The sequence below is a fragment of the Solanum verrucosum genome, unplaced genomic scaffold (genome assembly GCF_900185275.1).
Source record: "Solanum verrucosum unplaced genomic scaffold, falcon-dt-bn FXZP01000183.1, whole genome shotgun sequence".
Classification (NCBI taxonomy): Eukaryota; Viridiplantae; Streptophyta; class Magnoliopsida; order Solanales; family Solanaceae; genus Solanum; species Solanum verrucosum.
The window spans coordinates 908208-925532 of NW_026020430.1; the positions used below are offsets into that span (position 1 = coordinate 908208).

A 17325-nucleotide genomic window follows, 5' to 3' on the forward strand; every position below is an offset into this window, starting at 1 on the left:
ATTTCCACTTTGGACAAAAATATCCTCCCAATATGCATATTTTTTTAAACAAAAAGTGGGACCCATTATTGATGTATTGAAGGATGCTTTGGTAATTTTCCTATGATGAATTCGTTTTGTTTGTTGTTAATTTTTTTTTAAATAATTGTATAAAATATTTTAAATCACAATAATTATTTACTTAAATATTCAAAAGATATAAAAATATGTAAAAGATCTGATTAACTCTTCAAATTTTATCAGTGACACATAAATTAGACAAATGAAATAATATATATTATTTGAAAATTACTTAGAAAGTACAATAATTTACAGTAATTAACAATAGAATATTTTAAAGACAAAAAATTTGATTGAGTCTCAAAATTTTATTAGTACCACATAAATTGAGAAATAAGAAATAACCTTTATTATTTGAAAATTGCGCAAAAGATATTACAAATCATACAACAATAATTAGCAATTTAGAATGTTAAAAGACATAAAAAAATTTTTACCATAGTTAACAATAATTAAAAATTTAAACTATTTTAAATTAATATTAAAGTTTGATTAACTCTTTAATTTTGTCTTTGTCACATAAATTGAAACAAAAAATGATACATGCCCGTGCTAGCACGGTCTCCGATGTCTAGTACATTTAATATGTGTTGAACTTTAAAGTCTATTGCAAATAAGCGTGTATTCATTTGAATATATGTGATTAAGTATACATTAAATTAAGTATATATTCGTACTATAATATATACATTACTTATATTTTGTTTTTATACATTATTAGTATATTACTCCTATTTAGAAATGGGAGTTTGGGAGGACCAACATTGCACTAAAGAGTTGGACTAAAAGCTATAGAAATTGTACATTGAGGCCCACCAAAAAGATGAACTATTCTTTTTTTCTACTTTCCATTCTCCCCTTTTACTCTCTTTAGTTTATCTTTCATCTTAAATTTTTCATAGATCTTTAAAATATTTTGAATTATTAATTATTATGAATTATAATGTTTTGATTTTTACGTAGTTTAAAATATATAAATTTCATTTTAAAAAATTTGAAGATATCATACGCAAATTTATGGTCAAACTTAAACTATTTGATTCTTGAGAAATAAAAAGTGTCACATAAAATGGGACAGACGAAGGATAACTCTCAATTAAATTTATTTCACTTTTTAGTTTCCATTTTTAACATAATTTTTGAAGTTGAATTTCTAGGAATTCTATAGTAGACCCATTTAAATTTGACTTTTTTGTTTTAAATTAGAGAACTTGGCCGCACTTCGCACGATCATTAAAATTAAATATTTTTGATTAATTTTATATTTACTCTGTTGTTTAATCGTAATATTATTATTTGTTTTAATAATATGAAGATTGTGAAAAAAATAAAGCTTCACAAATTTTACATCTATTAAATGAGGACGAATCTATTTTTTATCAAATAAGTTAAAATATATTTGCTAATAACAAATTCTTCCATTGCATGAAGTTGATCCTTTAATATATAATATATATTCCGGTGTACCATTCTCCTTAAATGTCTAAGAAATATCTCATAATGTCAAATAACACTGTAATACTCCCTCTGTCCCTAATTACTTGTCCACATTTAAATTGACACATTTATTAAGAAATCAATTAATGACATAGTGAGTTTATCATTTTGCCCTTATTAATTATGAAGTAGATGAAAAGTTCTGCAATTTTCAAAGTAATTAGTCATTTAATTGAGGGTATAATAGGTAAAAAAAAATGTTCTTTCTTGATTTGTCAAAATGGACAAGTAATTAGAGACAACTATAAAAGAAAAAGTGAACAAGTAATTAAACAAATGCATCAGCAAATGAAATTTATATTAAAAATATATTGAATAATGACGTAATGATACCTTAATAGAATTTCCTATCCATTTAAAAAAAAAAAAAACTTCACCCTTTCAATTTCGTTATATCTTCTTATTTAGTAGAAGAATCATCATTTATTATATTCTACTCCACCTTAATTGTACCATCAGAGTTTTAAGAATAAACATTAAATTTTAAATCGAAATAAAAAATCATTGAAAAATGACAGAAAAAATAATAATAGTATATGAAAATTAAAATAAGGTGCAATAAAAGCCTTTTCACGATAATTTTTTAAAATATATTGGTAACAATTAAAATGAAGCTGTTATTTTATCTTTAAAATTAAGTTTGATTGAATTGAATTAGTACAATGAGAAAAAATATTAAACTAATAACTTTTTAATGTTACTAAATGCATTTTCTTTTTAATTGAGTAGTAGATTAAAAGTTCCGAATTAGGATATTAAAATAATATCTTACTCTCTCCTAAATTATTATGGTATTGGAAACATTTATTTTCCTTAAATGGTGATTCATTTTTCATTTACAGTTATATCCAATTAATTTCTAATGTATTGAATGTGGTTATGGGATATTGAAATAATATCTTCATCTTTCCTTAATCATAATAAAATTATTATTTAACATTTATTTTTCTGAAATGATAATTTTGTTTTAATTCCTAGAACATATTTTTTACTATATTGAATGTAATTATAATAAAGCATATTGTATTTAGTATGACAAAAGAACTCAAAAATTGGAGAAATTAGATAAATAGTAATCTTAGCTTCTAAGAAATGTCACATCATCATTTACATATCCAACTTTATATATATAAAAAAGTTAAAAAAGAAAAAATAAGTGATTTAAGAAAATTATATAAATAACATTAATGATCAGATGAAGATTAAGAAAAAACGTCAAATAAATTAGTAGTATTGATGATGATAAAAGTTAAATAAATCATTTTTCTATTATTTAAATTTTTAACATAAAATTTCCAATCTTTTAAAATTAAAAATAAATATTAAAAAAAATAAATCGAGACAGAAATTATTTTAAAGAAAAATATAACCAAAATTGTCAGAAAAAATTGATAGAAATAAATAAGTATCTATTACTAAGAATGGTGTCACTACATTTTCTATTTTAACTTTATTGTTACATATGGATAAAAACTTTTAGAAGAAGAAATGATTCAAAAATTTAAAAATAATGATTCCTTAAATGGTGATTCCTTTTCCATTTACAGCTTTTCAATTAATTTTTAATGTATTATATATGGTTATGGATATTGGAATAATAATTTTATCTTTCCTTAATCATAATAAATTATATTTTAACCTTTGTTTTTGTAAAATGATAATTTTCTTTTCATTCGTACAACATATTGATTAATATATTAAATGTAATTATAATAAAACATGTTGTATTTAGTATCACAAAAAAATTCAAAATTTTAAAAAATTAAATAAATAATAATCCTAACTTCTAAGAAATGTCACAAATAAATAAATATATATATATATATATATATATATATATATATATATATATCTAAGAAAATGATATAAATTACATTAATGATGAAATGAAGATTAAGAAAAGAAGTAAAACAAATTAATAATAATATTGATGATGATAGGGGCTAAATAAATCATTTTTTATATTTTATAAATTTTCAATATAAATTTTTCAGTCTTGTAAAATTAGAAAATGCTAAAAAAATAAAAATAAAAATAAAAATCGAGGCAACAATTATTTTAAGGAAAAAATAACAAAAAATGTCAGAAACATTGATAAGAATAAATAAATATCTATTGCTAAGAAGGTGTCACCCCACATTTTCTATTTTAGCTTTATTATTACATATAGATAGAAACTTTAAGATGAAGAATGATCCAAAAAAATTAAAAATAACAAATCAATTATGTAAAAATATATGTGTAATTCTTATAAAGTTATAATAACTAATTTCTTCAAATGAATAATTAAATGAAAGAAAGAAAAAGTAATTAAGAAAATAATATAACTAACACTAATTATGAGATTAATAGCATTGATGAGGAAAGGAACTAAATATGATCATCTTTTTAAATTCTTTTTTAAGAAAATATATATAAACTTTAACTAAAGATAAATAAGAAAAATAATAATTTAAAGATACAAAAAATCAAGACAAAATAAACGAAGAAAGAAATTAGAAGAATAATGAGGTTGAAAGAAATAATATCTAATTTTCTCTGTTTTCAAATCACAAAATAATTTTTTGCTTGTTCTCCTCCTAATTTGATACGAATTCCATAAATAGAATGATTTTTTCTCCAAATAATTGTTCTTACCCTTTGAAACACTAATCAACCTTCTTATAAATTTGTCAACCACAATGAATTTTCTCTCCTTGTAGGACGAATAAACATTTTTTCAAAAAGTCCTTTATTTTGAAAAGAACTTTTTGTTACATAATCTCTTTCTTTACATCAATGTCTTCACAAGAATCATGAGATATTCTCTCTTTCTCTTTTGTTAAAAAAGTCACATGACCTAGAAATTTGATAAACATCTTAGCGACAGAAGTTGATACCATATATTGATCATCATCGTCAAAACAAGAAGAGCCAAAGTGAAAATTTGTTCTTATTTGTTACAAATGGTCAACTATTTTTTTTTATAGGCTAAATAATTATAAACAATTATGAAAAATGAATAATTTTTATCTTTTCATCTTCCATTTTCATTTACTTAAATCTATATTAGTGTATTAGATGTTATAAGGGCATAATTAATCGGGTATAATATAAATATTTTTAAAAAAAAATACAAATAAGAAATACAAAACAAAGATAAAATGTCAACAAAAGGAGAAAAAAGATGAATAAAAATACTGGTCATAGAGAGATGCCACATCAGATTGTCTATATTCAGCTTTATATATACATATATAGGTTCATGCCCTTAGATGTTATTTTATTACTTCAGCTGGCATCGACATTTTTGTAAATCTGATATCTACTTTGGAACATTTTATAATGTGGCATAGCCTGACAATTGAGATCATAAATTTAAAAATAATAAAATTTAATTTATTATAATACTAATATCTATATCATAAAATAATAATAATAATAATAATAATAATAATAATAATAATAAAATAAACAAAAAAAATAAAAAAATAATAAAAAATAATAATATATATATATATATCATTTAAAAAATATATAAAAAGTATTATAAATTGTAATAATTAACCGCTTTATTTTTTTTAAATCATATATAACTAATTTGATTTACACTCCAAAATTCATAGGTGTCACATAATTTAGACATTAATTCTTCATTACTTAATATATGTAATTATATCAATGACATATAAATTGAAATAAAAAAATTACATATTTTATTTGAAAATCACGTAATAGTACTATAAGGTATAATAATTAACAACTTAACATATTTTAAAATTTTAGTTGACTCTCCAAATTCCATATGTCTCATGCAATTGAGACAGACAAAAACATATATTGGTTTAAAATTAATAAAAATATTATAAATTATAATAATTAACAACTTAAAATTTATAAAAAAAAATCCTTTAAAAGAATTTAGTTGGCTCTCCAAATTCAATAGGTATTACAATAATCAAAACATAGAAATTAACATAGATTGGACTTCTGCTAACATTTATGTTTCCTTTTTTAAATTTTTTTCTTTTATACTTTATATAAATAAATTTTTTATGTAAAAAGTATTATAAATCATAATAATTAATAGCTTAAAATATTTGAAAACAAATAAAAAGTTTTTGTTAACTAGGAGTTGAAAACTACTGTGATTTTATTTAGATTACTCCCTCTGTCCCATATTAATGGATTATTTTCATTTTTACACGCATATAAAGAAATCATAAATAAGAAGATAATTTTACTAATTCACATTTTAAATAGCTTTTTAAGAATTTTACAAACAAATGTGAACACTTTAAAAAGGAATTAATTGCAAAGTAAGAGAAAATGGTCAAATGCCCCCTTAAGGTATGACTAGATTTTCAACTATACACTTATTTTTCACGGGAGTCCTATCACCCTCCTAAACTGTTTAAAACTAAAATTATTACCACCCTAAATGCCTACATGACAAAGTGAGTGTATTGCATTCTCTTTGATAGAGCGAAAATAAAAAAATAAATATTAAATTTCACTTTAAATATTTTTTCATAAATATATGCATTTTAAATTTTTTACTTATTTGTTTCTACTTCTAATTTGCCTTCTTCTCCATAGCAACTTAGTAGATTTGTCAATGTCGGTTTAAAGATTTTTCTTTAAGTTTCAGACAATCAATTCAATGGATAAATTTTATTCTAGCTTCAGATAATACTCCTCAACTGATTTTAGCAACTTGTAATTTTCTTGCAAATCTGAAAAAATGTAGTTCATGTTCTTCATCTTCTTTGTATAATTGCTACAAAAATTTGATACAAAACCACCCTAAAGCTTCTCCAAATTGCTTCAAATTTTAGATATAAGCTTCTCTCAACATTTCGATTCTTTTGACATATTACCCATTCAAAACGAAGCTCGTTCGTGATAAGTCAAAATTAAAACTCAAGCTGATAAACTAACTTTAATGATGGTTTCAAATTGTGCTTCAAAGTTTTAACCTTTAGCTTCAATTTTCAACCTATAGTTAGTGATTTAAAAAAGAGGAAAACAATTACCGTCAAATAAATCTCAAAAAGCTAAAAGTATTATATAAATTAGGACCACTTAGTGGGGAATATTTACCATTTAATGCATGCATTACATATGAGGGGACTCGGGAAGGTGGATCACTTGATATGAATATTGGATAATTATAAAAATGGGTCTTTTTATTTTATTTTTTTAAAACTTTTTTGGTTAGTTGGAAGCTAAAATCCAAATCCATCAAATCAAAATATTTATAACGTGCTAGCCTTTTTTTCTCTATAAAAAGCAGCAATGTTCACCTTCTTCTCATCACAAAATTAATATTCCTTCTTAATTTTTAATTAAGTTATTAATTATTCGCAGTGATGGCAATCGTAGGAGGCCTTGTCGATGTTCCATTCGAAAACAAAGTCGAGTTTGATGATCTTGCTCGTTTTGCTGTCCAAGATTACAATCAGAAAAATGTAAAGAATTATTTTTCATTTACTTCGATTTATATATGAAGGCCATCTTAGCTTTGTTATGAAAAGTTAATTACATGTCTTAGTTAACATAATTGATAGTGTAAAATATCTACACATCATCCGTGCACAACATTTAAAATGCATTAATGTTACAAATAAGCAGATGACTCTTCGAAGAATATATAATTAATTTTGAAATGCTTAATTACTTTGTGAATAATTAGTTGATTCAGATGACTATTCATAATTAATTGTTTCATTTCAACAACATATATTTTGTATTTCAGGATTCTAGTTTGGAGTTTAAAAAGGTTTTGAACGTGAAGCAACAAATAGTTGCTGGAATAATGTACTATATAACATTTGAGGCAACTGAAGGTGGAAACAAAAAAGAATATGAAGCAAAGATTTTGCTGAGGAAATGGGAGGACTTGAAGAAAGTTGTAGGATTCAAGCTTGTTGGTGATGATAGTACAAAGCCTGGGGGCATTATCAATGTTCCAAACCCAAACAAAACTGAGTTCCAAGAGCTTGCTCGTTTTGCTATTCAGGATTATAATAAGAAACAGGTTAATAATAATAACTTACTCCTCTTTTATTTTTCGTTAATTTCATATTTAAATCCTAAATCCACTACTGTATCTGATATATAATTCTTTCATTTGAACCAACATCATATACAATCTATTTTCCAGAATGCTCATTTGGAGTTTGTAGAAAATTTGAATGTTAAAGAGCAAGTTGTTGCTGGAACCATGTACTATATAACACTTGCGGCAACTGATGCTGGAAAGAAGAAAATATATGAAGCTAAGATTTGGGTGAAGGAATGGGAGGACTTCAAGAAAGTTGTAGAATTCAAGCTTATTGGCGATGATAATGCAAAGTTTGGGGGCATTATTAGTGTTCCATTCCCAAACAGGCCCGAGTTCCAAGATCTTGCTCGTTTTGCTATTCAGGATTATAATAAGAAAGAGGTTAATTCAAATGGCTTACTCCTCTTTTATTTTTCGTTAGTTTCACATTCAAATTTATAATATTCAAATTATGAATCCGCTACAGTTTCTAATAATTCTGTCATTTGAACGAATGACATATACAATCTATTTTTCAGAATGCTCATTTGGAGTTTGTAGAAAATTTGAATGTTAAAGAGCAAGTTGTTGCTGGAATGATGTATTATATAACACTTGCGGCAACTGAAGCTGGAAATAAGAATATATACGAAACTAAAATTTGGGTGAAGGAATGGGAGGACTTCAAGAGAGTTGTAGAATTCAAGCTTGTTGGTGATGATGGTGCAAAAACTGGGGGCATTATCATTGTTCCAAACCCAAACAGCCCCGAGTTCCAAGAACTTGCTCGTTTTGCTGTTCAGGATTATAATAATACACAGGTCAATTATAATGACTTACTTTTATTTTCTTTTTTTTTGTTAATTTCACATTAAAACCTATAATATTCAAATCTTAAATCTATTATAGTATCTAATAATACTTTCATTTGAACAAATGTCATATACAATCTACTTTTCAGAATGCTCATTTGGAGTTTGTAGAAAATTTGAATGTGAAAGAACAACTTGTTTCTGGAATGATGTACTATATAACACTTGCGGCAACTGATGCCGGGAATAAGAAAGAATATGAAGCCAAGATTTGGGTGAAGGAATGGGAGGACTTCAAGAAAGTTATAGACTTCAAGCTTGTTGGTAATGATAGTGCAAAAATTATTGGGGGCTTTACCGAAATTCCATTCCCAAATAGCCCCGAGTTTCAAGATCTTACACGTTTTGCTATTCACCAATATAATAAGAACCAGGTTATTTACAATGACTTACTCATCTTCTATTTTTTTTCTAGTTAATTTCACATTCAACCCTATAATATTCAAATTCAGAATCCACTACTGTATCTAGTATATAATTCTTTCATTTGAACGAACGTCATATACAATCAATTTTTCAGAATGCTCATCTGGAGTTTGTAGAAAATTTGAATGTGAAAAAAACAAGTTGTTGCTGGAATGTTATACTACATAACATTTGTGGCAACAGATGGTGGAAAGATAAAAATATATGAATCTAAGATTTGGGTTAAGGTATGGGAGAACTTCAAGAAAGTTGTTGAATTCAAGCTTGTTGGTGATGATAGTGCAAAGCCTGGGGGCATTATCAATGCTCCATACCCAAACAACCCCGAATTCCAAGATCTTGCTCGTTTTGCTGTTCAAGATTATAATAAGAAAGAGGTTAATTAAAATGACTTACTCCTTTTTAATTTGTTCGTTAGTTTCACATTCAAATTCTAAAACTATTATAGTAACTAATAATTCTTTCGTTTGAACGAATGTCATATACATTTTTCAGAAAGCTCATTTGGAGTTTGTAGAAATTTTGAATGTTAAGGAACAAGTTGTTGCTGGAATGATGTACTATATAACACTTGTGGTAACTGATGATGCTGGAAAGACGAAAATATATGAAGCTAAAATTTGGGTGAAGGAATGGGAGAACTTCAAGAAAGTCATAGAATTCAAGCTTTTTATTGGTGATGATGTCCCAATACTCGGAGGCATTATCAATATTCAAGGCATAAACAGCCTTGTGTTCCAAGATCTTGCTCGTTTTGCTGTTCAAGATCATAATAAGAAAGAGGTTAATTATAATAATTTACTCATTTTTAATTATTTTTTTTGGTTAATTTTCCATTCAAACTTATAATATTCAAATCCTGAATCTACTGCAGTATCTAATAACTCTTTCATTTGAATGAACGTCATATACAATCTATTTTTCAGAAGGCTCATTTGGAGTTTGTAGAAGTTTTGAATGTGAAGGAACAAGTTGTTGCGGGAATGATGTACTATATAACACTTGCGGCAACTGATGCTGGAAAGAAGAAAATATATGAAGCTAAGATTTGGGTGAAAGAATGGGAGGACTTCCAGAAAGTTGTAGAATTCAAGCTTGTTGGTGATGATATTGCAAAACTTGGGGGCATTACTGACGTTCCATTCCCAAATAACCCCGAGTTCCGAGATCTTGCTCGTTTTGCTGTTCAAGATTATAATAAGAAAGAGGTTAATTCAAATGATTTATTTCTCTGTTATTTTTATGTTAGTTTCACATTCAAACCTATAATATTCAAATCCTGAATTTACTGCAGTATCTAATAATTCTTTCATTTGAACGAATGTCGTATACTCTATTTTTCAGAATGCTCATTTGGAGTTTGTAGAAGTTTTGAATGTGAAAGAACAAGTTGTTGCTGGAATGATGTACTATATAACACTTGTAGCAACTGATGCTGGATATAAGAAAATATACAAGACCAAGATTTGGGTGAAGGAATGGGAGAATTTCAAGGACGTTCAGGAATTCAAGCAAATTGTTTATGCCACAAAGTGAAATAAAACTACTCATATGTTGGTGTGAAGTAAAGCCAGTTGTTTGGTATGAAGTTACTATTATGCTTGTGTGAAATAAAGCCAGTTGTTTGGCATGCAATTATTGTTATGTTTGTGAAAAATAAAGTCAGATCTATGTATCTGAAAGTATTTGAATGTCTTGTTGTAAGCGTTTTTGAATAATTTAAAGTTTGTAAGATTAATAAATGTGTGTTTATGTGATGATAAATATTGATTGAATTGTCATGCATTGATTTGCCGTAAATGAATTAAAGGATAATTTTATCGTTAAACAATTTAATAACATTATTGCTAATACGTACCTATACATTCTTTCTCACATGAAATAATACTCCCTTTAGGTATGTTATACGAACTTCTGTGTTAAGAAAGTGTATCAAATGTATTATTATTTTTAGTCTTTATACTAATGAAACTGTACTATATTTGAATATTGTAAGGTTTTCATATATTTGGATGAAAAGTACGGTTGTTTACATATAAATTTATAGTAAATTGAAATACGCTTTGCAAATGCACGATGTTTAAATTTTAGGCAGATAATATGAAATATGCTTACTTTGTGATAGGGATGAGTATTTATTGATTCAATTTGATTTTCAAGTCTATCAATTTGATTTGTTGGTTATCGATTTGTAGATATACTGAATCATTATAATACTATTTAGTATTCTATATTTATCTCTCAAGAGCTATCAATATAGATCGCCCCAATCCATCCAAGTTAGCCTATATGGACTTTGGAGTTTGATGGGTTACAGTAGACTGACCCATTATTTTGATGGGCTGGAAAACATCAAACTCATCCACCACTACATGGGGTATGTGTCATGCCGGGCCAGTCCAATTTATTTTTTGAAAAAAAATATTTTATATAATTTTTAAATATAAACTCTAATTTTAAAATATTAATTGTTAGTGAAAAACTTACAAGATAACAAAAAATACAAGATTACAATTGAAAATAAATATGAAGAAATTAAATCTCTTTAGGCTGAGGCGCGGATATCTCGCTCTCTTTAAGGAGATTCAAGTCCACTGCAGCAAATGTTCTCACCGGTCCAGCAGTAGTCCTTCTTGACTTGTCCCCTCCAGGATACAACAACCTATTCACAATATATAACTCAACAACCATGAACAAGAGTTGAGTTCAAAGCTCCACAAAAAGAACACCTTCCTTCAACTAATAAGAACTCTCTTTTTTGACTAACTCTTTCACTCTATATTTTTCTTGTGTGTTGTATCTCACAAACCAAATGAACACTATCACTATTTATAGTTGAGGAAGTCTTCCTACCAATTGATAGGAAGATAATGGGTAGTAAATAGTGAAGATAAATGGCCTTAGGAGTTGTTATCTCCTGTATTCAGGTTAGTCAAAAATACAGAAACAGAAAAAAGATGAAATTGACAGAATGATTTTTAATCCGAGTCCACAGAAATCACTGTGTTTCCTTAAGAAATTTAATCCCCTCACTGTACCCGAGGTTGCAGATTAATTCCTCCCAAGATAAAACGGATTAACCTGTTAAAGAAGTAGCGGTACCTCAAACTTCAATAACTTCAGCGAACACAAGAACAACAACAAGAGCACACACAGACTCAGTCGATCGACAATTTTATTTATGTAAGAAAATGTATTCAGAGAGGAAAAATTTCAGTGTTTGAAAAAACGAAAAAGACCTCTTATTTATAGTCATTTGCAGCAAGGAACGCGTCTGTTCAGAAAATCTGTTCAGACCCATTTTTTCCAGAACATTGTGCCCTTTGGGAAAAGTAACGACTTTTCAGAAGGATTACCGTTTGGGAAAAGTAACGACTTTTTGGAAGGATTACCGTTACACGTGAATTTCAAATAAATTCAGTTCCGCCAAATTAATTATGTTATTTAATTAACATTCTGAATTAATTTATAAGAGAAAGGAAATGATTTAACAAGATTGATTAAATAAATTTTGTCCAAAAATATTATCAATCAATCACATCAAATCCAAAGCTGAAGCCGAGGCCGAGGCCGAGCGACGACGACGACGACGACGGCGCGAGGGGGGAATATTTACCATTTAAGATCTTGCTCGTTTTGCTGTTCAAGATTATAATAAGAAAGAGGTTAATTTAAATGACTTACTCCTTTTTAATTTTTTCGTTAGTTTCACATTCAAATCTATAATATTCAAATCCAGATATTCCACTATATTATCTAATAATACTTTCATTTGAACGAATTTCATATACAATCTACTTTTCAGAATGCTCATTTGGAGTTTGTAGAAAATTTGAATGTGAAAGAACAACTTGTTACTGGAATGTTGATATGAATATTGGATAATTATAAAAATGAGTCTTTTTATTTTTATTTTTTTAAAACTTTTTTGGTTAGTTGGAAGCTAAAATCCAAATCCATCAAATCAAAATATTTATAACGTGCTAGCCTTTTTTTCTCTATAAAAAGCAGCTATGTTCACCTTCTTCTCATCACAAAATTAATATTCCTTCTTAATTCTTAATTAAGTTATTAATTATTCGCAGTGATGGCAATCGTAGGAGGCCTTGTCGATGTTCCATTCGAAAACAAAGTCGAGTTTGATGATCTTGCTCGTTTTGCTGTCCAAGATTACAATCAGAAAAATGTAAAGAATTATTTTTCATTTACTTCGATTATATATGAAGGCCATCTTAGCTTTGTTATGAAAAGTTACATGTCTTAGTTAACATAATTGATAGTGTAAAATATCTACACATCATCCGTGCACAACATTTAAAATGCATTAATGTTACAAATAAGCAGATGACTCTTCGAAGAATATATAATTAATTTTGAAATGCTTAATTACTTTGTGAATAATTAGTTGATTCAGATGACTATTCATAATTGTTTCATTTCAACAACATATATTTTGTATTTCAGGATTCTAGTTTGGAGTTTAAAAAGGTTTTGAACGTGAAGCAACAAATAGTTGCTGGAATAATGTACTATATAACATTTGAGGCAACTGAAGGTGGAAACAAGAAAGAATATGAAGCCAAGATTTTGCTGAGGAAATGGGAGGACTTGAAGAAAGTTGTAGGATTTAAGCTTGTTGGTGATGACAGTACAATGCCTGGGGGCATTGTCAATGTTCCAAACCCAAACAACACCGAGTTTCAAGAACTTGCTCGTTTTGCTATTCAGGATTATAATAAAAAACAGGTTAGTTATAATGACTTACTCCTCTTTTATTTTTTCGTTAATTTCATAATTAAATCCCGATTTCACTACAGTAGTACCAACATCATATACAATCTATTTTCCAGAATGCTCATTTGGAGTTTGTAGAAAATTTGAATGTTAAAGAGCAAGTTGTTGCTGGAATCATGTACTATATAACACTTGCGGCAACTGATGATGCTGGAAAGAAGAAAATATACGAAGCTAAGATTTGGGTGAAGGAATAGGAAGACTTCAAGAAAGTTGTAGAATTCAAGCTTGTTGGTGATGATATTGCAAAACTTGGGGGCATTACTAATGTTCCATTCCCAAATAACCCCGAGTTCCAAGATCTTGCTCGTTTTGCTATTCAAGGTTATAATAAGAAAGAGGTTAATTCAAATGGCTTACTCCTCTTTTATTTTTCGCTAGTTTCACCTTCAAACTTATAATATTCAAATTCTGAATCCGCTACAATTTCTAATAATTCTTTCATTTGAACGAATGACATATACAATCTATTTTTCAGAATGTTCATTTGGAGTTTGTAGAAAATTTGAACGTTAAACAGCAAGTTGTTGCTGGAATGATGTACTATATAACACTTGCGGCAATTGATGCTGGAAAGAAGAAAATATACGAAACAAAGATTTGGGTGAAGGAATGGGAGGACTTCAAGAAAGTTGTAGAATTCAAGCTTGTTGGTGATGATAGTGCAAAAACTGGGGGCATTATCAATGTTCCAAACCCAAACAGCCCCGAGTTCCAAGATCTTGCTCGTTTTGCTGTTCAGGATTATAATAATACACAGGTCAATTATATATAATGACTTACTTTTAGTTTCTATTTTTTTGTTAATTTCACATTAAAACCTATACTATTCAAATCTTAAATCTATTGCAGTATCTAAAAATACTTTCATTTGAACAAATGTCATATACAATCTACTTTTCAGAATGCTCATTTGGAGTTTGTAGAAAATTTGAATGTGAAAGAACAACTTGTTTCTGGAATGATGTACTACATAACACTTGCGGCAACTGATGCCGGGAATAAGAAATAATATGAAGCCAAGATTTGGGTGAAGGAATGGGAAGACTTCAAGAAAGTTATAGACTTCAAGCTTGTTGGTAATGATAGTGCGAAAATACTTGGGGGCTTTACCGAAGTTCCATTCCCAAACAGCCCCGAGTTTCAAGATCTTACACGTTTTGCTATTCACCAATATAATAAGAACCATGTTATTTACAATGACTTACTCATCTTCTATTTTTTTTCTAGTTAATTTCACATTCAACCCTATAATATTCAAATTCAGAATCCACTACTGTATCTAGTATATAATTCTTTCATTTGAACGAACGTCATATACAATCAATTTTTCAGAATGCTCATCTGGAGTTTGTAGAAAATTTGAATGTGAAAAAACAAGTTGTTGCTGGAATGTTGTACTACATAACATTTGCGGCAACAGATGGTGGAAAGAAAAAAATATATGAAGTTAAGATTTGGGTTAAGGTATGGGAGAACTTCAAGAAAGTTGTTGAATTCAAGCTTGTTGGTGATGATAGTGCAAAGTCTGGGGGCATTATCAATGTTCCATTCCCAAACAACCCCGAATACCAAGATCTTGCTCGTTTTGCTGTTCAAGATTATAATAAGAAAGAGGTTAATTAAAATGACTTACTCCTTTTTAATTTTTTCATTAGTTTCACATTCAAATTATAAAACTATTATAGTAACTAATAATTCTTTCGTTTGAACGAACATCATATACATTTTTCAGAAAGCTCATTTGGAGTTTGTAGAAAATTTGAATGTTAAGGAACAAGTTGTTGCTGGAATGATGTACTATATAACACTTGTGGCAATTGATGATGCTGGAAAGAAGAAAATATATGAAGCTAAAATTTGGGTTAAGGAATGGGAGAACTTCAAGAAAGTCATAGAATTCAAGCTTTTTATTGGTGATGATGTCCCAATACTCGGAGGCATTATCAATGTTCAAGGCATAAACAGCCTTGTGTTCCAAGATCTTGCTCGTTTTGCTGTTCAGGATCATAATAAGAAAGAGGTTAATTATAATAACTTACTCAGTATTAATTTTTTTTTAATTTTACATTCAAACTTATAATATTCAAATCCTGAATCTACTACAGTATCTAATAACTCTTTCATTTGAATGAACGTCATATACAATCTATTTTTCAGAAGGCTCATTTGGAGTTTGTAGAAGTTTTGAATGTGAAGGAACAAGTTGTTGCGGGAATGATGTACTATATAACACTTGCGGCAACTGATGCTTGAAAGAAGAAAATATATGAAGCTAAGATTTGGGTGAAAGAATGGGAGGACTTCAAGAAAGTTGTAGAATTCAAGCTTGTTGGTGATGATATTGCAAAACTTGGGGGCATTACTGACGTTCCATTCCCAAATAACCCCGAGTTCCGAGATCTTGCTCGTTTTGCTGTTCAAGATTATAATAAGAAAGAGGTCAATTCAAATGATTTATTCCTCTGTTATTATTTTTATTTTAGTTTCACATTCAAACCTATAATATTCAAATCCTGAATTTACTGCAGTATCTAATAATTCTTTCATTTGAACGAATGTCGTATACTCTATTTTTCAGAATGCTCATTTGGAGTTTGTAGAAGTTTTGAATGTGAAAGAACAAGTTGTTGCTGGAATGATGTACTATATAACACTTGTAGCAACTGATGATGGATATAAGAAAATATACAAGACCAAGATTTGGGTGAAGGAATGGGAGAATTTCAAGGAAGTTCAGGAATTCAAGCAAATTGTTTATGCCACAAAATGAAATAAAACTACTCTTATGTTGGTGTGAAGGAAAGCCAGTTGTTTGGTATGAAGTTATTATTATGCTTGTGTGAAATAAAGCCAGTTGTTTGGCATGCAATTACTGTTATGTTTGTGAAAAATAAAGTCAGATCTATGTATCTGACAGTATTTGAATGTCTTGTTGCAAGCATATTTGAATAATTTAAAGTTTGTAAGATTAATAAATGTGTTTTTATGTGATGATAAATATTGATTGAATTGTCATGCATTGATTAACCGTAAATGAATTAAAGGATAATTTTATCGTTAAACAATTTAATAACGTTATTGCTAATACGTACCTATACATTCTTTCTCACATGAAATAATACTCCCTTTAGGTATGTTATACGAACTTCTGTGTTAAGAAAGTGTATCAAATGTATTATTATTTTTAGTCTTTATACTAATGAAACTGTACTATATTTGATTATTGTAAAATGAACTGTGGTTTTCATATATTTGGACGAAAAGTACAGTTGTTTACATATAAATTTAGGGAAAATGCATAAGTACCTCCCCAGTCTATGCCCAAAATACCTGAGACACACCTAACCTTTACTAAGGTCCTATTACCCTCCCGAACTTATTTTTTAGTTAATTGTTTACCACTTTTCGGCTTACGTGGCAATATAAACCAAATAGGTTGAAAGCTTTGTTCAACACGCGCCGGGCCCCACTTTTTCAACTTTCTAAAAAGTAGCTTTTACACTTCCCAAAATTTCAAAAAGCTATCCTATTATTTATAATCTACTTTGTTAATATATTTTTAGTTAGTTTATAGATTTCAATGTTTATATATTTTATTTCAAATTTGGGCATGTAAAATTTTGTAAATATTATATATATAATTTTATT

At 27.9% G+C, this 17325-nt stretch overlaps 1 protein-coding gene and 1 pseudogene across 2 annotated transcripts; both read left to right on the forward strand.

Moving 5' to 3' along the window:
- Positions 1 to 6882: 6882 nt before the first annotated feature.
- Positions 6883 to 10416, forward strand: LOC125808067 (multicystatin-like). Its single transcript, XM_049487855.1, is given in 10 exon segments — positions 6883 to 7007; positions 7295 to 7576; positions 7703 to 7984; positions 8122 to 8403; positions 8544 to 8828; positions 8975 to 9010; positions 9012 to 9257; positions 9376 to 9663; positions 9807 to 10088; positions 10225 to 10416. Coding segments are annotated over 10 exon segments (2274 nt in total). The 5' UTR covers positions 6883 to 6908.
- Positions 10417 to 12910: 2494 nt separating this feature from the next.
- LOC125808069 (multicystatin-like) lies at positions 12911 to 16679 on the forward strand (annotated as a pseudogene). Its single transcript, XR_007441677.1, has 9 exons — positions 12911 to 13066; positions 13345 to 13626; positions 13731 to 14015; positions 14153 to 14434; positions 14579 to 14863; positions 15010 to 15291; positions 15410 to 15697; positions 15835 to 16116; positions 16256 to 16679. The product of XR_007441677.1 is annotated as a multicystatin-like (transcript).
- Positions 16680 to 17325: the final 646 nt, after the last annotated feature.